This window comes from Phaseolus vulgaris, chromosome 6, assembly GCF_051622355.1.
Source record: "Phaseolus vulgaris cultivar YP4 chromosome 6, ASM5162235v1, whole genome shotgun sequence".
NCBI classification, from domain to species: Eukaryota; Viridiplantae; Streptophyta; class Magnoliopsida; order Fabales; family Fabaceae; genus Phaseolus; species Phaseolus vulgaris.
In genome coordinates this window covers 36,183,378-36,208,716 of record NC_143503.1, presented here as the reverse complement: position 1 = coordinate 36,208,716, position 25,339 = coordinate 36,183,378, and the positions used below count along the sequence as shown (strand labels likewise).

The 25,339-nt window shown below is 29.7% G+C and overlaps 3 protein-coding genes across 16 annotated transcripts; 2 read left to right on the top strand and 1 right to left on the bottom strand.

Annotated features, from left to right (window-relative positions):
• Positions 1-7,568: 7,568 nt before the first annotated feature.
• FAAH (fatty acid amide hydrolase) lies at positions 7,569-15,937 on the top strand. 5 transcript variants are annotated; one of them, XM_068641032.2, is made up of 21 exons: positions 7,569-7,753; positions 7,898-8,036; positions 8,144-8,253; positions 8,421-8,481; positions 8,748-8,935; positions 9,033-9,162; positions 9,281-9,358; positions 9,454-9,601; positions 10,353-10,465; positions 10,548-10,623; positions 11,216-11,287; positions 11,501-11,552; positions 12,206-12,286; positions 12,370-12,453; positions 12,532-12,635; positions 12,785-12,877; positions 13,240-13,308; positions 13,887-13,951; positions 14,785-14,846; positions 15,456-15,551; positions 15,634-15,937. In XM_068641032.2, exons 2-21 carry the CDS (start codon positions 7,958-7,960, stop codon positions 15,700-15,702), a joined length of 1,830 nt encoding a protein of 609 aa, XP_068497133.2. In that variant the 5' UTR covers positions 7,569-7,753; positions 7,898-7,957; the 3' UTR covers positions 15,703-15,937. The 5 variants fall into 5 exon arrangements, 3 of the variants coding, with proteins under 3 accessions (XP_068497133.2, XP_090160291.1, XP_068497134.2); XR_016521885.1 differs by having other exon boundaries at positions 7,572-7,753; positions 12,554-12,635; XM_068641033.2 differs by having other exon boundaries at positions 7,636-7,800.
• Positions 15,938-16,722: 785 nt separating this feature from the next.
• Positions 16,723-24,686, bottom strand: LOC137832724 (Phosphoglycerate mutase family protein). Of its 10 annotated transcripts, none has more exons than XM_090304162.1 (10): positions 24,547-24,686; positions 22,247-22,325; positions 21,988-22,095; positions 21,787-21,866; positions 20,602-20,771; positions 19,073-19,147; positions 18,891-18,979; positions 17,427-17,546; positions 17,087-17,128; positions 16,723-17,006 (listed from the first exon to the last, which is right to left on the bottom strand). In XM_090304162.1, exons 5-10 carry the CDS (start codon positions 20,692-20,694, stop codon positions 16,994-16,996), a joined length of 432 nt encoding a protein of 143 aa, XP_090160288.1. In that variant the 5' UTR covers positions 20,695-20,771; positions 21,787-21,866; positions 21,988-22,095; positions 22,247-22,325; positions 24,547-24,686; the 3' UTR covers positions 16,723-16,993. The 10 variants fall into 10 exon arrangements, 8 of the variants coding, with proteins under 8 accessions (XP_090160288.1, XP_090160285.1, XP_068497138.2 ...); XM_090304159.1 differs by having other exon boundaries at positions 20,602-20,764; XM_068641037.2 differs by lacking the exon at positions 24,547-24,686 and adding an exon at positions 22,758-22,949 and having other exon boundaries at positions 20,602-20,764.
• On the top strand, positions 24,615-25,205 carry LOC137833582 (uncharacterized). Its single transcript, XM_068641923.2, has one exon. The coding sequence runs from the start codon at positions 24,615-24,617 to the stop codon at positions 25,086-25,088; it is 474 nt and encodes a 157-aa protein (XP_068498024.2). The 3' UTR covers positions 25,089-25,205.
• Positions 25,206-25,339: the final 134 nt, after the last annotated feature.

Genomic DNA, 25,339 nt, shown 5'->3' with positions numbered 1-25,339 from the left:
TAATCATTTATACTAATGTATTTCTTTTTTATCATATTATTGATATTACGAATACTAAAACGACTATCTTTCTTATTCGGTCGATCGATCTATTTCTTTTCTCTTTGCATGAATTTCTCATACTTTTTTTTTTTTTCATTTTTGTGAACTCCAAGTTTTGATTGTACATATAAAAGATATTTCAACGTTGAAGTAAGACTTTTGTATTCGACACTATTGTATTCAGTATAAAATGATGAGATACCCGATTCTTAAAATTTGTGTTTATTTATATGATTAACATGGATCCTTTATTACCTGGATTAAAGATTTGGACTGTAATTAAAAACATATTTTACCTAATATTTAGTTCTTGATTAACCTTATTAATCCTCTTAAAGTATGATGATGTCGGTAAACCTTAACTGGATATTGACTTATATTCGATCATTCAACCACTAGTACACATCATATCTGCAATTTTAATTCTTAAAATAAATCACTGTAATTTTAACGTCGACAAAGTATTTTATATATATATATATATATTGTTTTGTATATTGCAATTTTATTATTATATTACATGATCAATTCTATTTATATTTTTTTCTTGGATTATCTTTAACTAATACTCTACGAGTAGTGAGAGAAATGAAATACATTAAAACATTAGGTGATATTCTTTATAAGATTTAAGACATTAATTACGTGTTTAATATCTATTCATAAGCTCAATATTATGTTGAAAGAAGTGTGGTGATAGAGAAATTAATATCCAAGTGCGATATAAAAGGGGAGTTTAATTAAAGATAAGTTAACTCCAATTCCAAGTTAGATTATATTGTTATTATTACTCACTGGATTGTTTATAATTAGAGTTGTGTGCCTTGTAAAGCTGGCATCTTATTAGTCAAATTACATCTATCTTCTCCGCCAAAACTCTATTATTATAAATTCTAAGTTTCATACTTATTAATGTTTTAGTCTTCTCTCTCTATCCTAATTAATATGATTACTATTTTTTAACATTTCGAACTCTGATTATTTAATCTCAATTATACTTTTATTTAGTATTACTATAGTAGTCATTGTTGACTAGTAAAAAAAAATACTAGTAGGTATTATTTAACATTTATAATTTTGGTGCAGAAATTTTAAAATATATAATTTCTTAGTTATATTCTCTCATGCAATTCTATCTTGATTTCCTTTTTTACAATAAATGGAATTATGTATAAAAAATAAGTAAAAAATATTTATATTATAGAATGATATTTTATTTTTCAAAACATCAAATAAAACAGGATATAGAGAATATTAGATGAAAGTATTTTTTATCCGAAATAGTAGTAATTTTTATATACTAAATACTTCTAATATAGGTAGATTAACATAATAATGATGAGGTAATAGTGTGTGGATGATGAATGTCCATGTTAGGTGAAACCTACTGAATTTACTAGACATACACCTAAGATGGAGAAATAACTCCCCTCTATCTAAACCTAAGTATAAAATTGCATGTTAATATCATTTTTTTAAATGTGTTTACTATTGTTTAAAGAAGGAATGCTATTTTCTCTTCTGGAAAGTGTATATAGTTTTTAGTTAGTTTAGAAATGTTAATAAATAAATAAATAATTATATTTTCTTCCATATTTTATATTTATTTTTCATTTTAAATAACTCTCTACATATTATTATTATTATTATTATTATTATTTATACCATAAATAAATTATATTTAGTAACAACACACAGAAACTTAATTACATTTTAATAGTAAATAAAATATGAATGTAAAAAATGAAAATTGCTTTCAAAAAAAATATTTGAACTTATTTAAAACTATTATCAGCGCTAGTATTTGCTTCAGTGTTGCTATGTTAGCGGGAAAGACAAAAATAAATAATGAATTGTGTCTTTGTTTTTTTATTGTACTTAAAAGACTTTTTTATTTTTTTAAATATTTTAAAAAATAAAGGGCTTCTACAAAAGAGAAATATTCAATATTTGATTTATCTCAATTATTAGGATATCTTTCGTTATTGAAAATTTCTAAAGTTATATGATACAACAAATCATAACAAGTGCTTTTCATACCAACATACTCGAGTATTTTCCTTTACTTATTTTTTAAGCAATTTTTAAAATAGTAGTATTTTTAGGTTTTTATACATTCCCATATGAATTTATTTATTATTTATTACAAATTAGATGACGAAAATAATAATTAACCCAGGGTTTCTTAACAAGACATAAAATCTTTAGTAAAAAACACATGTATAATTTTAATAATTTTTTTATAATAAAGTATGACTTTATATAGTTTGCTATTAAATTTTAACAAAAAAATTATCAGACCATAAATAATTGGAAGTATAAATATTAAAACATCCCTTTTAGATTGAGTAAAAAACTAAATTGTAATATTCTTTTCAAACTCAATCATTATTATTTATTTAACCCAAATTCATTTATCCAACATTATATATCCATGTAATACCTAATTTTTCAGGACTATATAGCAATATCTCTTTCAAGATGATGAATATTGTAGAAGATAAAATATTTGTGAGTGATCTAAAAACAAGTAAAAAATTGATAAAAAGTTTAACTTATTTCACAAAATCAACTTATACTCCATTTTATTAAACAATATGAATTTTGTGTCATTTTAAACCTTAAAATTGTGTGTAAATAATATATTAAGAACAATCTTCAATTTTATTATTATATAAATCAGACTATTCAAAATAATTGTAGTTTTAATCTTTTAAAAATTTAAATAGACTGATATTTGAATCCTTAATGAAATACTAATATTGAATAATTTTTTAATATACATAAAAAAACTTAAATTAATTTTTAAGAAGTTAGGGACTCTTTTTTTGTTTTGTTTTCTGATAAATACAAATAGATAGGTTGGCTAACCCTACACGACAACACTGCAGTGAGAAGCATAATTAAATGTGTTGGTCCACTTAGACTCATATTTATCACTGTCAAGTATTTAATAAATTCCTCTAAATATCTTCTTAAATTATTTAATAGTGACTCAGTCACAAAACTCAATTAGTGCAGTTCAACGTTAACGGTTATTGGTTGAGCAAGATAATGTTGTAAATTTTTCTATATGGGTTTAATTTCTACACGTCAAAAAATAGTATTTGTTATTTCTTTTACATATTTTTCTGATTTCAAATGTTTTTGTTGATAAATTTAAATTTGTATAGTATATCTAAATATGAATATGTAAAGTACATTTAAAGATAACTAAACATTTGGCTTTTTTTACCTTTCAGAGCTATTTTTAAAAACCATTACAAAATAGATAGATTTAAAAATTATATGAAATATTGGTAAATCGTGTTTTAAAATAGTTTTTTAAATAAAAAGTTGTATTTTAAAGCATAACTTTGTTTTCTATTTTTTTTTAAAATGTAATCTTAAAACTATGTTTCAAAACACGCCTCTATTATTTTGTAAAGAAATTATGTTTTAAGATATGTCATACTTTGTATTTGTAATATGTCTAATTTGTAAGTTAATTTCTTAAAACTATTTGTTCTCAAACGGAGTTAGGATTAAGAATGGTCTATTTTTTCTTCTTTTTACTTGAATGATCTCATCGTACTCCTCTCGTTCTTTATTTCTTATTTCTGTGAATTTCGAGTTCTGATGGTACCCGTAAAAGATACTCCGACACTCAGGCAAGACTTCGATGTTCGACACTCAGTGATATTAATACTGAATGATGATATACTTAATTCTTGAGATGTGTGTCTATTTATATGATTATTATGAATAATTCGTTATTGAGTCGAATTAGGATTTTGGATCATGATTAAAAGTGTATTACATGATGCTTGTCGTTAATCCTCGATTTGGATATAATGATTTCATATCGGTCGGTCTTAACGGAGTGTTAGGCCTCCAAGTGTCGTACGATCTCGATCGACATACTATTCATAAATATCTCTAAAATCATTCAAAAATATAGTAGCATATTTGATCATATTATCATCCAAATACAATTTAATTTATACACACATGAATTAGATTGTGTTTTAATAACATCCAAGAATTAAACTATTATATTTTAATATAAATATACAACATCAATCTAAAATAAAAAAATAATATTCGTAGACAATTTGTTGGTGTGTTTCCCTTTGAAGAGGGAAGTCTTCTTGGTGTTGGCATTATCTAGAATGGAGGTAGGCCACACTAATTCAATTCAATAATCTAACTTGCACTCTCTATCCTCAATGAAGTCAAAGTTGTTATCAATGTCTGGTGGATCCCATTTTAACGAAACAATTGAAAAAAATGATTTCTTGCTGATTGAAAAATAAAGGGTTAGGTTTTGACTAAAGTCTTAATCATATAATATAATAACAATTTGGATCCACATGTCATCCCTATGTTATCTTCTTCAAATAAACTCATTTTAATAATTTTCAAATATTAAAATTAATTTATCTTAAAGAGAGAACACCACTAAAAACCCTAGAGTCATGTAATATTTGTTTTTAATATAAATACTTTTTTAACAGAATAATGTGTAGCGATAAAATTATTAATTTAGATTAATTTTTTGAAAAAATGTTATGGATATACTAAATTCATCACCAATAAAATGCAATTTGAATAATTATCTTCTTCTTAAATTTCAATAGTCAAATTCATTTAGAGATTTTTAAAAAAAATTGTTTCAAGATTAAAAAATATGTAATTTATTTTTTTTATATTAAATTTTCATCAACAACATTAATTATTGATGATTTGGCACATTACCTCTAAATTTGAAAACCCACAATATTTAAATTTGTAAGGGTGCAAAAAGCAATTGCCTAAGAACTCATGAAAAAGTTCACATATACTAACTTATAAAGTCCATATGTGTATAAAAACAACACTTTGCCTGTCACCTCATCTTCATTATCTGATGAAAATTTATTTTTTTTCAAAACTACTCGACAAAATAAACTATTGCTCTTAATGTAGGGAAAAAATATATATAAGATTTCTTTATGTATATAAATTGTTTTTTATTTTTAATAATTTTTTAAAGTAACAATACATGATTTACTATAATATTGATATAAAAAATAAAAGAGAAAACATAAAAAACAAAATAAGGTATAAGAAAAAAATAAAATAATGGAAGTGTTTATTACGTATATTGAAAGATTAAAAAAAAAGTAATTGTTCATACTTTAAAAAATGTGATAAATATTATTAAATATGTATCTTTATTTTATTTTAATCCGATTACTTGTACGGTATATTTATAGGATTATATGAATTCTTATAATAGTGGAATCCGATTAATAGATATAACAAATTTAATTATTATATTAGACAAACATTCACTACACTTTTAAGTATGTTATTCTGGTGCTTTAAATGGTTATTTAAGTTTCAAGAGACGTAATGTATATTACAAAACCTATTACATAATTACAAATAAATGTGTCAGACTAATCTATAACATTAATAAATAGATTATCTCTTATAACTATTTTTTTATATACTTACGATTTTTTTTTAAGTAACTGTTTTTCAAATTTAAATAATTATCTACAATATTTTATTTACATAATAAAAAATACTCATAAATTTATTTATTTTTACAATTAATTTTTATCAATTTTTTATAACTTAATAATATTTTTTAATAATTATAAAATAATAATATATTTTTTAAAACTAAAGTGGATATACATAAACATGTGTATTTCCACCAGTATAAATAGTATGTCTTTTTTCCACTTTGAATTCCAGTAATATAAATTTCCCACGGATTATTGTATTCTTGTAAAAGGAAATCATCATATTTGTTAATAGATAAAATGAAAAAAAAAAATGAAAACAGAAGTATACATTAAAACAGGGTGGTCAAAATTTTTTTTGAAAAATTATACTTTAGAAACTCCATCAGTTAGGAGTAAATTTATAATTAAATAATATAAAAAATAATTAAAATAATAAAATTGAGAATTATAACATGAGTGTAAAAAAAAAAAATAGACATTTTTTTTTTATATTGAGTCTTTTAAGTATTTATGACTTGTGAGTGTTTTCGTAAAAAATCTTGATACTATTCTCTCAAATTGTTACATTTTATTAATTATTTTATCGATACTTTCATTTCATTTTAAAATTGTATGTGTTTCATTTAACTTCAAATTTCGGTTGCTAAAAGTTTTTATTATAGATTAAGAAAAATAATAATTAAGAAGTTATTTTAAATTTAATTTAATTTTATAAGATCGAGTTTTGGGTTGGGATTTTTTATCATAGATAATCTGATAATAAAAGTTGATGACAAATGACCACATAATACGTCTAATTATTTTTCTTTAAAAATGATTTTAAATAATTTTAATACTATCTTTAAATAAACTTTAACCTAATTTAATCTTATAAAATATATTTATAAAATAAATTTTATACTTACTTATATATCTAGAAAATTATTTATTTAATGGATATTAGATCTAAAAAATCAACCATTATGTAAAACTTAATTAGTGTTTCAGAATCTTATGGACAAAAATATATTTTATTCTTATTATTGAATATAAGTTCCTTGCATTTTAGGGAGAAGGTCGATATCATGCAGCATATGGATAACAAACATGGAACACGACAATTAACCATATACAGACACTTCTGATGTTGACAATAATTAACATAAATTTATTATATTAACCAATGTATTTTTAAGAAAACATTGTATTTGCGGCTAAATTAGTTAAGTTCACTAAATGCAAGTTTAAAAAATATTTGAAGACAGATACATGAATATGAATATTAAGTATAATATAAAGTCTTACTCATGTTTATATTACTTCAAAATTTTAGTTTCTATTCTTTTATTAGGTCAAATTTGACATTGTTTTTAGTTTTTCTAAAATTATGAATTATGAATTTTGATTTATGATTTTTTAAATTTAAAATTTAAAATTTTGGTTCGTATTACTTATCCTGCTGAATTTTTTTTTTCCTAATATATAACTTTTTACTGATATTATATTTGAAATACTGAATTAACTTTTGGTTAAATACTGCACTACCAAAATCAAAACACAATTATTTTATGGGGATTAAAAATTATATTTGAGGTAATTCTAAAATAACTAAGAATTTAACCTCATATTTATAAGCTATAAGTTTTTAACACGTATTTTAAATTATACGTATTAAATATTATACTCATATAATACTCTCATACAATACGGTAGAAGATAAAGTTTTAATTTTATAAACACGTCTTTTAAATTATACGTATTGAATACTAAATATTATATAGTTTCTATTAATACGGTAGAAGGTAAAATTTTAATTTAAAAAATATTTGTTAGATTTTTATAATTCAAATTATTGTAATATAGTTTTAAAAAAAAAATTACATTAATTTTTTTAAAATTTTAAATTTATTATATAAAATTTTATTATGATTATGAAAATAAATAATATTTTTTTTTGAATTAACTATGAAAAAACATTTTTATTAATTTATATAATTATATAATATATAGATGTTTATATTATATAGATTACAGGTCTTTATGTTATGTAGAATTTACAACACTCAAAGCCAAGGTACACGACTTTAATAGATTAGTTGGTTTCACCAACCGTAAGAAAGATTTGAATATGGAAACGTGGTTTTTGTGATAAGAGCATTTATGAAACAACATCCACAAGACAGTGACATGGCCGAACTCACAGAACCATCGACGCTTCCCTACAAATGAAAAAGGTTACGATCACTTTCTTTACTTCATCGCTCAAATCACAATTTAATAGGTTTCGCTCTGCAATTGCAATTTCCTACTTCCTTTTTCGCTTTCGTCGTTTCTTCTCCCGCCGATTCCAATTTACTTGTTTCGTTTTATTTTTCAAGGTTTGAATTCAGTTACGAAGTTGAAAGAAGAGGATCGTCGGTGTTTCGAAATCTCTGAAGATGGGGAAAAAACGTGTAATGTTGCCGGCTGAGGACGTTGACTTGTCCTCAATTAAGTACGAACGTGAAGTGGTTCAAGGTAATTTAACTCGCTTATTCTGCAATCAAGCTGAATTTGCAGTTTCTGATACTAACATCTGATTCCATTTTCTTTCTTTCTTTTGTTTGTTTATTTATTTCTTGCAGCTCCGCATTTGACTGGGTTTGTGTTTAGATTATTTGTGAGGATACTTGAACTTCCGCTGATCGGCCCTATCATCATTAATGTTTTGAAGAAGCAAAATAAAATTGACCAGGTGTGTGTTTTGTAGCTGAAATTAGTGACTAATGTCTCATGGTTAAATGTGTTTTGTTTCATTTTGTCATTGTTGTTTATGAACAATACTTCAGTTGCGTGTTCTCGACAGTAGCATTGCAAATTGACTATATGTTGTCCGTTTATTTTTCTTTCTTATTATCACAGATATTGCAGCACACTGTGATTCCTGAGGAACCCATGTTTAAGCCTGAATATCCACCTCAAGGTGGCTCCCTCTCCTCATCTGTGAATGAATTGCTTCTTTTCAATATTGCAGTCTTAATAGTATAATTGTATGCTTAAATTGTTGGTGGGTTTATATGTTGGATTTACTTAAATTTGAAGTTTTTTGAGACAATTAGAATGGGATAGGAGGAACAAATTTCCCTTAGATAATAATGGATATTAGTAATTGTGTCAAATTATTTGCGTTACATTCGAGGATGCTTGCTTATTATATAACCCTCCTTGATGTTTGTAATGTTACTTTAGAAACGGAACCTGGTGATGTTGTCCTTGAAGAAGATGGGAGACCTGAAGATCGAGTTGTGTCTGCCTTGAAGTGTCTTCCACATTATGATGCTGCTGAATTTTTGGAAAATTCACATGCATCCTTTCGGTACTGGAAAATACGCGACTATGCTCATGCTTATCGATCTAGAAAAGTAACCCCATCCTTGGTATGTCACATTTTGTTGCTATCAACTGAGTACAGTTTTGTCTTCTCTTTATTCAAATTAAATTGTAAAATGAAACAATTTCGCTTGGAATTTATAGGTTGCCGAGCACATAATCTCCATTATAGAGGAGAATGGAGGAAATAAACCTCCTATACCACTATTGATATCCTTTGTGGCTGAGGAAGTCCGAGAGCAGGCGGCAGCATCTACTCAGAGGTTTGAAGCAGGTAATCCTGTATGATTCTGATGCTTACGGTCTAAATCTTTCACACATGATTATGTTGAGACATGGTGGGAACAGACACACAGTTACGCAAGTTATATTCTTGGACTTTGATCATGTAGGAAATCCATTGTCGATATTGGATGGAATTTTTATGGCCATCAAAGATGACATAGATTGTTATCCTCATCCATCTAAGGGTAAGTATATCCCGTCTAAGTTCATGTATATCTTGGCATCATATTTTGTCCAAGTAATTGAAAAAAGCCTTTGAATTTTCTTCTGATGATGACAGGAGCATCGACATGGATGCATGAGGTACGTACTGTAAAGAAGGATGCAGTCTGTGTTTCAAGACTGCGAAGCTGCGGTGTCATATTCGTAGGGAAAGCAAATATGCATGAGTTAGGAATGGGTACAACAGGAAATAATCCTAATTATGGGTAAGTTTATAATATGTTAATTTAAATCTTGATGTCACTATCTGCATAATGATTTTTTCTTGCTTTTCCTAATATATTTACAGGTTTTAAATTTAGCCCATTCTTCCTTCTTTCCATATATTTATCTAATATGTTAACAAATGTCTTTGTGTTGTCATTCACTTCACTTGTTTTTCATCTTTTTTGTTTGAAACACAAGAAACATTATTGAAAGGTACAAAATGTGATATGGCAACATCATAGACTCTGTCTCATAACGAAGTTGTGTCAATTATTATATAAAGAAGTAGAAGAGTAGCAGGGGATTGCACCCTCGTTTAAAATGAAGAGAGCATGGGTAAGGGAATCTGCCAATGTGACAGTTAGGGGCAGGTAAGGAATCTGTTGAAGGGACTAAAAGTAAGGAAGGGAGTGAGGTTGGGGTGGTAAACAGGAGTTGAGTGCGGAATTGGATGTGAGGTTAAAGGCCTGTCAAATGACCTGCATTGTCTTTTCTTCTTTGTTTTCTGTTATTTCTTTCTCAGTTTTATGCAATTACTGGGCCTGATTCCCTAGTTATGTGAACTGAGAAGAAGTTTCTATCACAAGGACACGTGTCAAAGGCCTCTAGGAATTAAAGGATAGTTTTCCACACCAGTAATTTCCGTGAATCTTACATAACATTGAAAACTGTTTTGGTTTGCTTGTATTTTCTTGTGTTCATCAGAATCTACCTCCGTTGATTACTCAACTGATTTTTCTTGAGTTGCAGAACTGCAAGAAATCCTCATGCACCTGATCGGTATACTGGTGGATCTTCTTCAGGTCCAGCTGCAATTGTTGCTTCTGGAATATGTTCTGCTGCTTTGGGAACTGATGGTGGAGGTTGTACAAATCTAATGTATTAAACTAATTTTTTGGCAAATTTTTTATGCAATATATTTTTAAAATTTTTGGAAAACGGCAGGTTCAATCCGTATTCCTTCTTCCCTTTGTGGTGTGGTGGGATTGAAGACGACATATGGGCGGACAAGCATGGAGGGGTAATTTCTTGTACTATGCGATGGATCAATCATTACTAGCTCTTTATGTCTAGTATTTGCGCTTCAAAAAAGTTATTTTTTGTACTTTTGTACAACATTGTAGCAACAATTATGATTTGTGATCCTATTCCTATTAGTTGGGGTCAGGATTTTGACCATTTTCTATTCTGACTGTGAAATGAAATTACTATTTTCTCCCTGGGCATTCATATCAAAGACAACCCTGAGAAGTTTGGTCAAGGAAGAAGAAAACCATGGTTGAAAACATAGTTAACTAGATGTTGAAGAAACTCCTTTATGGCTAATTGAAGAAAGTTTGTTGTATTAGACTTAAAATATATGGGCCAAATACCTCATGACTATGAGGGGGAAAATCAACAATTTAATCTATTACATTGAAAATGCCTCTGTTTTCATCTTTTAGCTTCTTATTCAATATACCATCAGATGGCATTGGTGTTCTCTATTCAATTGGTTAGAATTAAAAAGGATATGGAAACTAAATATTTAGTTGTATTAGAAAACATTGTAGTGTTTGGCTAGCTAAATTTGTTATGTATGGAGCATTCACCTGTTTTGGTTTTATTTACAGGTCATTATGCGATTCTGGGACTGTGGAAATTATTGGTCCCATTGCTTCATCAGTGGAGGACGTCATGCTAGTGTATGCAATGCATACTTCTCACTTTCTCTTTTATGCTACCTTTTTCAGACTAACTCTTTCATTTCACTTGACTGCTCTCAACTTTACACGTGCATGTGGACTTCAAGCTGTTTGGTTTAGAAATTCGGTTGTTGATATCAAGTATAAAACCCTTATAACTATGGCTTGATTTCTTAAAGATATATAACAGATCTTTTGGTCCTAATAATTCAGGTATGCGGCAATGTTGGGAGCATCGCCTGCAAATAGAATCAGTTTAAGACCGGTAAGTTTTGTTGTTGTTGTTGGAAAATTGCGTTAATTAGTCATCCTAAGCCTGCCTTATTATGGCCTCTTTGAGCTGCCTGAACTGCAACCTTGAGTACGTTAATTGCCTAAAGATGTGACCAAGGTAATTCTTATAAGGCTTGGACAATTCTCATCTCAAAAACTGGTTTAATTGTGTTGAATTAAGTCACAAGCCTAAATTCAAGAAGGAACTACATAGCTAATTTTGTGGATTGAGTTAGTCTCTTCAAGTAATTTTTCATTAAATAAAGCCAAATCGTTTTTTCATAACAAAATTAGTGACAAGAAAAACTAGGGTCCAACTTTGGAACATTGACCCCAGTCATTTAAAAGCACTAACTGAAAAGGAGATGTATCAAACCTAGGAGAGTAGATTACCGTGACGTTGACAATTTCTCTGTCCCAGCCATAACCAAGTAAACCTGTACCTATAATAACATTTTACGCTTCCCTTGTACTGCTACTCTTTCTAAATCATATTTTTTAGACCTATAATTCTATGTTATGGATGTGTATATGACATACGAAGTACTAAACCAACTCGAGTGTGTTTTTCTATACTTTATTCTCTATACAAAACTTAGCTATTAGTGAGTAAGTTTGATGCATATATTTTTGTGTTTATTGTAGTCACCACCTTGTTTGCCAACTCTGTCATCCAATGACCATTCAAATGCCTTGGGATCTTTAAGAATAGGAAAGTACACTCCGGTAATTACCTTATCCTTTCAAAATAGATTTTGTCAGTTTTATGTGACATACTTTTTCTAAATAATATATTTATTCTTGTGAAGTGGTTTAATGACGTGCATTCAACTGAAATATCCGATAAATGCGAGGATGCACTTAATCTACTGTCAAAGGAGCATGGTTGTGAAGTAAGTTCATCATTCTATCATTTAATACACTAGCATGATAGATTTAAACAGCGCTAAGTAGTGTATATTTATTTGAAGATGATAGAAATTGTTATACCAGAGCTTCTTGAGATGCGAACTGCGCATGTCGTTTCTATTGGCTCTGAATGCTTATGTTCGCTGAATCCTGATTGTGAAGACGGGTATGTTTGAGTATATACTGAAGCCTGGTAATTTCATTTTGTAGTCCAAATTGTTAAAAGACACCTTCTAGTCTGTTATTAAAAGTCGTTAATATTAGGCCGTGCCTATAGAAGTTTATCGTGGCTTCCTCTATTTTTTGCTTCCGTAGGAAAGGTGTAAAATTGGCATATGATACTCGGACAAGTTTGGCTCTTTTTCGGTCATTTACAGCAGCAGATTATGTTGCAGCCCAATGTATCAGGTGAGAGAAGACTTTATAATAAACATGACAAACTTATGTTCCTGTACTTACTCATGACCTTGGAAAATGATATATTACAATTGTAATGATATCTTGACACCCTTTGTTTTGTATACAAGTACTTAAAAACTTGTTATAATAATATAATAATATGAATGTTTAAATTAACAAGATAATTTTTAAGTATTATATTATCATACCATTATATTATAATAAAGATGTCAAGTAATTGTATTTTATAAAGGGTGTCAAAATATCATTTTTCAATCTTTTAAATTAATAACCGTCAGAACAGACTGACTAATGTAAACCATACTAGAAATTGTGTATGTAGATTCTAAAATTTATGGTAAATGTTTCAGACGAAGGAATATGTATTACCACATGGAGATTTTCAAGAAAGTGGATGTCATAGTAACTCCGACCACTGGGTATGTATAACATGGTAGAGTACTCCTTAGTGTAAAGGACCCCTGCAATTATTCAGTTCATTTAAGCGGGTTTGCTTTTTTTCTATAATTCTTTGAATGGCTTGGAAATTAGTTTTTGACAGTATGGATAACGGTATATATGTTTGATGGCATTATTGGTATGAAAATAGCTATATTTTCACGATTGTATAAAAAATATACTTATTTTTTTATAGATGAATATTAATTGTTAATAAGTTAATTTTGTTAAATGGAAAGACACCTGAACCCACGACTCATTTGTTCTTCTTTTCTATTTTTACCCTCAAGTCATATGTTTCTTCCATCCAAGAAAGAAAAAGATTGAAAGACAAACGGTCCTATCAGATATGATCGTCTCAGGTCTGTTATATTAGTGGCAGCTCTTGTGGGTTATATTTATGGATAATTTTCGGGAGGATAGGACTGAAAAACAAAGATCATTGACACAAAAAAAATTAAAAAATTCAACATCTTATTTTGGATGTAAGGTTTTGGTGTTTTGGCTGGAATACTTGATATGGAGGAACTGCACCTGAACTGTCTTTTGTTTATAACAGCATGACAGCACCCAGAATACCTCCTAGTGCTCTTAAAAGTGGTGAAACAGATATGCAGACTACAGGTAATCAATTAGCGTCACCTTTTTAAGTCACAGCTTCATGATATTTTTCTTCTGAAATGATTTCCATTGCAGCATTGTAATTAATTTTATATCCAATGTCATACACTGTTCCAGTCTAATAATATAAAGGACAAAGTACAATTTTGTAAGCATTTTCGGTCTTCTCTTAATTAAAATTAATGTTTCTCCGGTAACTAATGAAAACCTTAAATGTCGACCTTAATTAAATGGGTTACGAGATAAGACTTTAATTTTGATTGGAAAACTGTATCTGAAGTTTCTAAACTTGCACTTATGTTTTGTTATAATCCTTGTTAAGTTTTTAAATCAAACGATGACATGTGGATGGTTTTCTTAGCCTTAACAATGACCTAGAATTAAAAAGGTAAATTTATTCGTTATTATTTAATTTGAGAGCTTAGTAATAAGAATGAGGAATTTATGTAAGTATTGCCCGAAGTAAACTTGTCCGTTGATAGAACATGAGTTAATGATCTTTGGACTTGTAGGTTAACAAAATAAAAGTGTCACCAACTATAGCCGTAAGACTTTGAATCCATAAACTATTTTATCATGAGTTGAAGAATCTCAAGTTGAATGTTGGTGGCAATTATTTACACTGACCATTGTGTGACTCCATTCGAGCAGGCCTAAGTACAGAACATCTTTAAAATTTTCGGATTGGGTTTGTATTGAGACAATGATCTCTTTATTCATTTTTCCTTGTTAGAACAAAATCATTCTTGACCGGTCGAAGTAAAATGTCATGCGACTACTCTGCTTATTATAATAACTTGTCTCTTTACATATCTTAACTCAGTTTTTTTTTTCAGCTAACCTTATGCAGTTCGTTGTTCCTGCAAATCTTCTGGGACTGCCTGCCATTTCTGTCCCGGTGAGTGAGAGTGAAATCAATCAGTGATGAATAATGTTTGTTATTTCGTTATGAAAGTAAATGCCATTTTTAGCTAATTTTGAACAATATTTAGTCAGTTTGGATAAATTTCTCACCAAAGGTTTATAAGAGAAGAAAATAAAATAAAATAAATCATGAAGTAAAATGAATTTTTGTAAAGAAATGAACTTTAAAGCCAACTCAACCTCATAAAACTTGGCCTATAAGGTAAGTTGTCTAAAAAATTCTTGTTAGGATAAACTTTAAATGACTCTAATACCATGTTAAAAACCGAACTTTAAGCTTAACTCAACTTTATAAAATTGACTTATAAGATGAAGTTTTTACCCACCTATAAAGAATGAAATATCTTAATCTCTAGTCAATATGGGATCTCCAACAATTTTGATGCTTACATTTGTTAAAATCAACTTAATTGAATCAATGCTGAACTTTTGTCTTCTCCATAATATTTTACAAGGAGTGTTGTAACTTGGAAATTAATATTTGTTTCAATTGAGAAGTTTCGATAAACTAGAAGTTAATCTAAATAAACTGGATACTTATCATATGCTGTTTATTTATTGGACTAATATGTTTTGTGTGCAGGTTGGTTACGATAAAGAGGGACTTCCAATAGGTTTGCAAATAATGGGTGGACCATGGGCGGAAGCTACTATTCTGCGGGTAGCCTCTGAAGTTGAGGTTCGTATATTTTAATAAGGCCTCCCCACTTATTTTGTCATTCTACATGTTTTGTTGTTTAAGTTCTTCCTAACTTATTCAGAAACTCTGCGGCGAGACAAAGAAAAAGAAAAAGCCCGCGTCATACTATGATGTTCTGAAGCCCAACTGAAGCGAAGATATTCTCAAGGCTGGATTTATTATTTGGGAATTGGCATCCATATACCAAATGCATTGTGCTTTCATATTCCGAGCATCCCATTTCTCCGAACAATTTATGATTTCATAAGTTTTTAGATTTATGAGCAAATGCTTTGTGCTTTCATGTTTCGGGCATCGCATTTCTCCGAACAATTTATGATTTGATAAGTTTTTAGATTTATGAGCAAATGCTTTGTGCTTTCATATTCCGGGCATCCCATGTCTCCGAACAATTTATGATTTGATAAGTTTTTAGGAAATAATTTATGCAGAGAAGGGTAGTAATAATTTAAAAACAAAATCAAGCATCATTTAAAAAATCACAAGTGAAAAGTAATATGCCCATTGTATTTCATATTTACCACACTGTTATGCATTAGTTAGAAATGGCAAATAACAAAGTGATTCGGGGGGGTCCATCAGCCTACCACTGATATAATAAGGGGGGGTTGGGGGTTTCTTTCTGCAGTTCATCAATTAGATAAAATAATAAAAAAAGTCTTATTTAATTCGTTATTATTTTGGAAAACTCCTTCAAAAATATATTATGGAAAATTTATTTTTAAAAAAAATCCTAAAAATTTATAAATACGTTCTGAAAAGTTTTATTATGAAAAACCAGAAATATATTTCCTGAATTTTGGAAAACATACTTGAAAATATTCTAGAAAAACTAATGTAGATGTCATTTTTAAAAAGGAAAAAATAGTCTTTTCCAAATAATTGGGTGGTTGGTAAATTTGTTGCGAGTGCAGAAAGAAACATCCTATTATAAGATCGATCGATATTTTTAAACTAATCAGTCCACCATTCTGACAAGCTAAAAGTCTAGTTCCACAACCTGTTTTTCTATTTATTTAAAATTAATATATTATATTATATTATTTGAAATATACAAATAAACGATAAAATTGTAATTTAAATCATTAATATTTATAATTTATGTTTTAATTACAATAGATAACTTTATTAGGAATAGATAATCATTTATTTAAATTTATCCAGTTAAAAACATTGATTTACCAATTAAAAATTTAGAAAATATTTATATAATCAAGCATTTTCAACTTGTCTACTTATGATGATGAGCCAATACTCAGTAGATTTAAAATGAGTTGGTTGGACAAGTACCTCAGAAGCAACTTTAAGCATAATTTGGGAAATATGAAATACCGTATGGTGCATTTTCTGAGTCAAATGAAAGTTTCTGCAGAACCTTTTAAGCATCCTGCAGGTATCTTGCCTGAATTTGTGTGGTCATCCTATCCTGTCACACTACAAGGTAAGAAATAAATAAATAAAAAATCCTGACTGGTGAAAGGAGGCTCTTAAAATTATTTAGTATGTATTCATACCGATCAACAATGACCATGGAGCGAAGCTCACAGTTGGCAAAGCTGCAAAGAATTGTTGAAACCAGACAATTATTCTCTACTGTACAAAAACGAAGAGTACATAGAAGCGCCAGTTACATGAACATCACCCCATGTCTAAAAATTTAAGGCACCACATGAAACAACGGGAATAGTACTTTTTTAACTAATGCAAACAAAACCGGTGGGAACTAAATTGTAGAGTAATCCATGACTAAACGATATGTTTCATTTAAAAAGAATCAAAGCAATGAACTCAGTTGGCTCCAGAGGATGTGAATAACAAATAACCACATGCAATGCAAGACATCGGTGAACTTACGGCTTTGATAATTTTTTCTTCTCCAAGTGATGGCTGTAATTTCCAAAAGCACATAGAGTATGAAACAAGAATGATCTATGCGTCACAATTGCTATCTCCTTCTCTTTTCTTGTCCCCAACCTGTGATGGAGTGACAAGTAAAGTTGGAGTCACAGATATGAACCCAACATATTGGATGGAAATTTCCAGTTAGATAAAAATCATCGAAGTTATAAGGAAAAAAAAAACATTGTTTTTTCTAAAGGAAAAATTACATAAAGATAACTATCGATAATTAAAAGATATAGAAGTTATAAGGAAAAAAAAACATTGTTTTTTCTAAAGGAAAAATTACATAAAGATAACTATCGATAATTAAAAGATATACAACTTCGTATTTGGTGGAATGTGTGAAAAAAAGGTATTTGATAGCAAATTCTAGTTACAAACACGAGGAATGCAAAGTTACAGGAAAAAAGATTTTTTTTTTTTTTGTGCTTTTCTAAACAAAAATTGCATAAATCTTGAAGTACCAATAATCACTAGATATATGAATTAATATAGCTAAAATACATCTGTTCCAATAACATAAAACAGTCAGCAAGAAGTTATCTATTTATTTTTCACAAAAATGTAATAGACACTAACGATTCCCGTGACAGCCCCTTAGAGAAGATTCACACAATACTCAGCAGTTTCCAGTACCAACTAAAAATACTAGACGTGATGGCAACATGAATTCAGGAAAGGCAACTTGATCTTATCTTTCTATCACAGAGATATATACTATTCTAGTGTATTAACGACTACAAAGCCAAGTATTGACTTTGTAAAACATATAAGTTCAATTGTACTATTCTAGTGTAATTCCCAAATTCTATAGCTGAGTAGTAATTTTTTATTTAGGTAACGGCGAGGAGGTTAGGTCCTTGCTAAAATATCAGTATAGGGTAATACAGTATCAGAAGGTCATGCAGCAAATTGGACATTAATATTTTACCAACTGATATAGTTCACAATAGGAAGATAAGGCCAGCTTACTTTTCGAAAAATGCATGGAGTAATCTCATGATTCACATCTACTACGAATGACTCTTTATGCAAGTTGTTCTCACACAAGGTCTCAAAGACCAATGTCTGAAAAGGTGGTCCTCAGATACCTCTAAGACTTGGATGTGTTCCTCCAATGCACGGCTCCTACTACTAAGTGATCACACAAATAGGGTGCTCTCTCCCGCTTCTCGGTCGTGGTTATTATGCACAATAAGGGAGATAAAGTTTTTTTTTAATTAGATTCACCTGGCTATAATCTTTGTCATTTGGAAATGTTAAATGTGAATAGCATTATATTCTGCAGGTTGGATATAGTGTTCTTGTAGTCATGTTTAATCTAGCAATTGGTGGGGTTGAAGGAGTTGGTCAGGATAAGTAAAGCCCTGGGGGAACAAAAAGTATAACATAAAAATTCCCAGTAACTAATCGTACCAGTTCATGAACTTCAGCCCTCTAGCTGCAAGTTCTTCTTCGGTCTCTCTAACATCGGTCTTCCACCAAGTATCCTCATTACTGTCGATCTGAAAAGAAAATAAAAGTGACTGGGCAAAACCCTAAGAGAACAAATTATAATTTGCCAGAATTTGGTTACGTGAAAAATTATAGGTACTTGCCTGTGAAAAATCAATTGCAGGAAAAAGAGAACGATACTCGCTGATGCTTCTTCTTTTGTCGCAGGGATGAACCCCCTGCATGAGAAAACATATGCAGAAATCTGTAGAGGTTCATATGATGACCTCAATAACAAGCTTAAAGAAGCTTACATAAAAACTAAATGATGTACTAATATTGTGTATAAACATAAAATACAACTTCTGACAATATTTAGGGGGGAAAAGTAAATGAAGAAGCAACCTTTAACCTTATTAGTGATTTTATATGCAACCCAAATTTAAATTTAATTTGTGATTCATATTTTTATACATCAATTATCCAATGACCTTGTAATAATCTAAAACTTTTATAGAAAAATATCAAAGTTTGTTGAACAGGATATTTCACATTTTTTTTCATTCAAGTCTTTATTAGAAATAAAAAATCAAAATCATTTTATTCGATTTCTGTAAACGCCAACTAGCAACACCTGCTATGACTAAAGTTTGCCAAGCTTTTCCATCATGCAGCAGTATGCCTTTGAATTGTGGCCTAGATAGATTAAATCTCATCAAACACACCATCAGAGTACAAAAGAAAATATAGTTAGAATTATCATTTTTTGAAGGGAATTATTAGCAAAAAGAAAAGGATTTGAATAATTTGAAATTCATTTCTTAAAACTGAAAACAAAGTGGACTTGTGTAGATTTATACATCTGTTAAAAAAAACAGAGTTAAGTGGTAGATTAATTGTTACCTAGCTTATGAAAGAAGCTAACAATTGGGATAGAAAACAATTTCTATTATGGTAATCGTTGCATGGAACTAATAGAGAGAAACATTATTTTATAATGATAATAAAAGATATAGTATTAGACACATGTGAAATCAGCCTCAATGTTGTTGGCCGTCTAAAGTTCAGTGCATCTAAACTTCAACATTTGGAACGCAAAGATGTATTGCACTAGGAAAGTCGCATTTTGGTAGTTAAGGGTTGTGATCAATGACAGACTTTGACACCATCTAGAATTTGAGCTATGCCTAACTTAAGCCCAAAAGCAGTTCATCATGTGAGGATTGACTAAGCCTTTATAAGCTTTACTTTCGCCATTCATCTATAATCAATGTGAGATCTCAATAACAACCACAGCAATAACAGATATAGTATTTGATACATGCATGCATGAAACCAGCCTCAATGTTGGCTGTCTGTCTATTGTGTCTAAAGTTCAACATCTAATGGCAGTCTGGACTTATTTTCAATGCACAAAAACCTGAATTTAAATATTCCTCTTGCTCCATCCTTCAATCTCAGTGCCTAACATGCAATGCGAGAATAGGTCTATTGACTGGGAAGTAATAACATTTTGAATTCTTCTCACCCCCTTTTAGTTACAAGATATCCATTTTTTGTGACTTGCCCAAGCCGAGAAAGAGAATGAAATTTCGCTGTAGTACATGCATGTATCAATACGATATGTAACTGTCTCCTAGAAGAATGTCTTAGTGTCAATAGAGAGAAAAGGTTAGATTGTAAATTGACATACCAAACGTTCCCGACAAAGTTCAACAGCAACAATGGGAGGGCAATTCAGACTCGAAATTGCAGCACGACTGCTGTTTCCAGCATTTTCCACCATAAGAGGTACCACATCTGTTCTATTTGTGTAACCCTCACCTCCAAACACTCCAACAGCAGTTTGTAGTGTCCTAAAACCTTACATATTATGGCATTTCAGACAATTCATAAGAACGAACATTCCAATACGAAGTACATGAACCTAGAACACAGCTTTATTCAACTAATACAACCACATTCCATAACAGGAACAAGTTAGCATAATAATTTTTAGGGTTAACTAAGTTTTTAAGTATCTCATAAATTTATATATTTTCATTTCAGTTCCTACTAAAACATTTTGTTCTATTGAATGTCCAAAATATTTTTTTAATTTTACTTAAGTACCCAGTCGTTTCATTGTATCATCAACGAAATGATGTGACCATACTTTCATCCTCCCGACTCATTCCTTTCTTCTTCAATCTCCTCCAACTTGCCAAGAGTGAGTTGACTGGAAAGCTGGAGGAGATTGGAAAGGAAAATGAGGAGTTGATTGATAAGCTGGAGAGAGGAAGAGGGAAGTGACGGTCACACTATCCCGTTGACAGAGTAAAGTATTTGGATAAAAATAAAAAGAATTTGGACACTCAATAAAACAAATAATTTTAATAGGAACTCAATTGAAAATATTCAAATTTGATGTACTTGTAACTTAATTAAGCATGATTGCTATTTGATATTAAAGGAACTCATATTCCCCGCATAAACTATCTGATGTTGCTTCATAGTAGTTAGACACAACCACAGTCCATCACATTCATCAATCAATAAAAGCTGATCATGCTGCACAATGCAGATATGACAAATATAAAAACAGAGCAGTTTACACTGCAAAATAGTGCAGTGTTTCCATATGAAAAAAAGTTCCCAAAAAACACAGAGGAGGTCTAAACCAAAAAACAAAAATCAAAAGAAAGAAATAGCATGCCAACCTCACATGACATGGGAAATTTGTGAAAATGAAAAATGAATAATTTCCTGATCTTCAGCAGTTTTTTTTGGTACAATAGTTTAGAAATTAAGTACTCTTTCAAGAATAAAGAGACACAGTTTCTCAATCCATACAAAAGCATTTAAGTCGCACACTAAAGAAGCAAACGCATATTGATACCTCAATAAAGGAGATACTATGACTAGATCAATCCTCTTCATAGTCCCAGAATCACAGACATGTTTTCGCAAATTGTCAACCTGTCAGCAGTAAAAAATACTACACATTCATAACACTAAAGAATCTTCTCTAAACTACATCATGACATATAAGCTTCTCCCTTCTGAGCATGTTTCACACAATAAGTTTGTGGTGCTTTACCTCTTGCCAGCCTAATGGCGTAATATGCGCATCAAAATATTCAGACTTCATGTATGCATCGTAGTCCTTATCTCCCTCCACATTGTGGATCCCCTGTCCGTGCCTAACCTGGACATATGCGTTTTATAAGTTGGTAATATCTTGATTTGCATAGTTCAATCTTAAAATGTACTTGATAATGAAATATATAACATGTCAGCTTCAAGTTCACACCGGAAACAGTGTGTTGACTGAAAGTGAGTTTAATTTCAATACGAACCAGGTGAATGGTTTTGCAACGGTGCAATGGAAACACACATGGACCCCGCCACCACCACAATCCATAGTCTCTGACAAGCCTAAAAAACATTCACACAACACAACAGAAAGGGAAACAAAAGAAACATATATAGCATCAGAATCCAAGCGAGAGTCAAAACGATAACATCAAAATAAAAACAAAAACCTTAATCATAAGTGTTCCGAACTAGTAATTCACTAAAGAATGAGTTATGCACATGAAATCGCATCGAGAGCGAGCGATTGCAGGAAATCTAAATCAACATGCAATTCAACAATTATCAGTAGATTGTTACAGTTGAATCAAATCAATAGGTTGCAATATTCAACTATTTGTTTCCTAATTCTTTGAATCCTGCTTCGGTAGATCTTCTGTTCTCACAACAAATATAACCTAAATGTGCTTCTCTGCAAACTATGGAAAGCGGAATTTGCGTGGCCATTGGAAGAGAAGAAAAAGGAAAAGCGATGTGAGTGAGGAGGTAACACACCGGAGAAGCAGAGAGCAGAATGAGGAGAAATAAATGGAGATAAGCGGCGATGAAAGAGTGAAGAAGCAAAAGATGGCTTTAACGTTGAGATGCTGCTGTAATTTACAGTGCTCATGCTCATGTTCTTGCCGCTGTGCCGCTGACTAGAACGGCCTTCTAAATTTTGGTTTAATTTCGTTTCTTTTCTCTTGATGGTTGTTACCGGCGTTATAAACATGTTTTACTTAATAATTCCATAACTATTTGTAAAAATAACATTTTAAAGAGGAAAATATATTAAAATTAGATTAGTGAATTCAACGTTAACAAATACTAAAGTAAAAAAAATTATTAATAATTTATTAAAAAATAAAAAATGAATTGTGTACAATTATTTATTTATAGAAAATAATAAATATATTACTTAGTTAAATTGCATGTTTAAAAATAATTTGTTATTTTTATTTAAACTATTTTATTATCTTAATTGATATTTTTAACTTTTTAATTATATAAATACTGGAGTAACTAAACTTAATAATGCAGACTGAAAACAAATATTAAGAAAATGTTAGAGATTCAAAGATGACAAAACGATTTTCAGTACTGAAATTAAATTTACAACTTAACATATTTCAAATTAAAATAAACTTTTTAAAATATAATGTACAAATATTGAGAATATATTTTATGTTTTCAAAACAAAACTATAAACGGAGTGATAGAAAATCAGTGTGTAGTTTAAGAAAACTTAAAAATTTATAAGTTTACTTTGATATAAAATTAAGAAATAAACTATAGTTAAAAATAATAACAAATTTAAGATGATATCTCAAAGTTATAGTGTTGTATTGATTCATTTTATAAACTTTAATTATACCTAATTATTAAAAGTCTGATTATATTATATTTTAAATAATTATTAATTATAATAATTTATGTTCTCAATGTCAAAAGTTTGAAAGTGGTTTCGAGATAATCCTTTTGTAATTATATATCAAATCAACAAGAGCAGTATGTTTTTGCACAGAATACTACTTCTCTTGATTTTTTGAAGAGTCACATCTTATTTATAGAGTTTATCATCATAAGAATATTATAATAATTTTAAATAATAATATTCTTATCTTTTGTATTCATGATAATATCAAACCAGATTAAATAATGTCAATTATATATTTTTCAATCATATATTTTTTTTCTTCATAATAATATTACAATAAATTTAAATAATAACGATAACATCTTTATTTTCAGAATAATATAACAATAAATTTAAATAATTTAGTTATTACCTATTTTTATGTAACTAAAAAGTTAATCTACGATATTTTACTAAAACATAACAACCATTTTTTCAATTATCTCATATCAATTTTCTATCCGTTATTGATCTAACCGAATACTACAATTTCATACAACTGAAAATATTAAATTAAGATTGAAAAGCTTTTTTTTATTCTTAAGATGACAGTCTTATTCAACACTTAGAATTTTAAATTTTAAAATTTTCATGTTGCACCAGTGTATTTCATTAAAACAATGTGTAATTATTTTTTGGTATAACAAGGCTTTGTTCTTTCTTCATTTTCAAAATTTCTTTATGTAATTTCATGGACTATTGGAAAAATCTAAAATACATATATTTTAAATAACAACAGAACGTGTGGAAACTTGAATGATATAGTTAAAATATGTATTTAAAATATTAAATTTAGATTGCATAATATAAAAATATATTTTTAAATTATATAATTGAGTTTTGTAAATAGCATAAAGCAATTCTTAAATCCACAAAAAGGAAACTTACCTTGCTACATAGACCTCCAATTTCTCCACTCCGAAACAACAACATATCAATTCAATTCATCCATTCAAATGGCTTTGAAAATTCAGCTCACCTTCCCTTTCTCCTACTCCGTCTCGTCCATCACTCTCTCCACCCACAAGCTCGCCACACGAATCTCGTGCACCGCCGCTGGTGACGGCGGCATCAGCGACGCTGCACTGGCGTCCGAACTTGCGGTTAGGGTTGCGAGAATGAACGCGCATTCGGTGAAGGCGGAGGAGGCCATGAGCCAGAGCAGAAAGCTCCTATTCGGAGAGATGTGCGAGTATATGGGCCTGAACGAAGAACAGGCCCAAGATAAATGGAGCAGCATGGATGAAGAGGAGAAATTGGTTTTGGTGAAAGGTTTTCTTAAAGAGTGGGGTTCGCATTTTCATCCCTTGTCCGCGAGGTCCACCAAAGAGATGTTGGAGGAATATCTGTGTCAGCGGAAGGCACCTCCCAAGCCTCCTAGTTCTCCCTCCTTCTTCTCGGGACTCAGCAAGATTATTGGTTTTCCGTAGATAAGTTACTTCATTTAGTTGGACTTCATACTTCAATTTTGTTCCTTGTAATTTTCATTTTCTTTCCCGAAATAAATAAATAAAGGGGCATGGGGTTGCATGCGGTTATTGAAGAAATGTACACATTTTTTAATAGTTTCTCGTAATACGCTAAAAAGAAACATGTAAAACCCGCAAAATGGTTAGGACATATCGATCTAAATTCATTTACAGCACAATAGTTATTAATCAGCTTAGATACAGGTGGTATA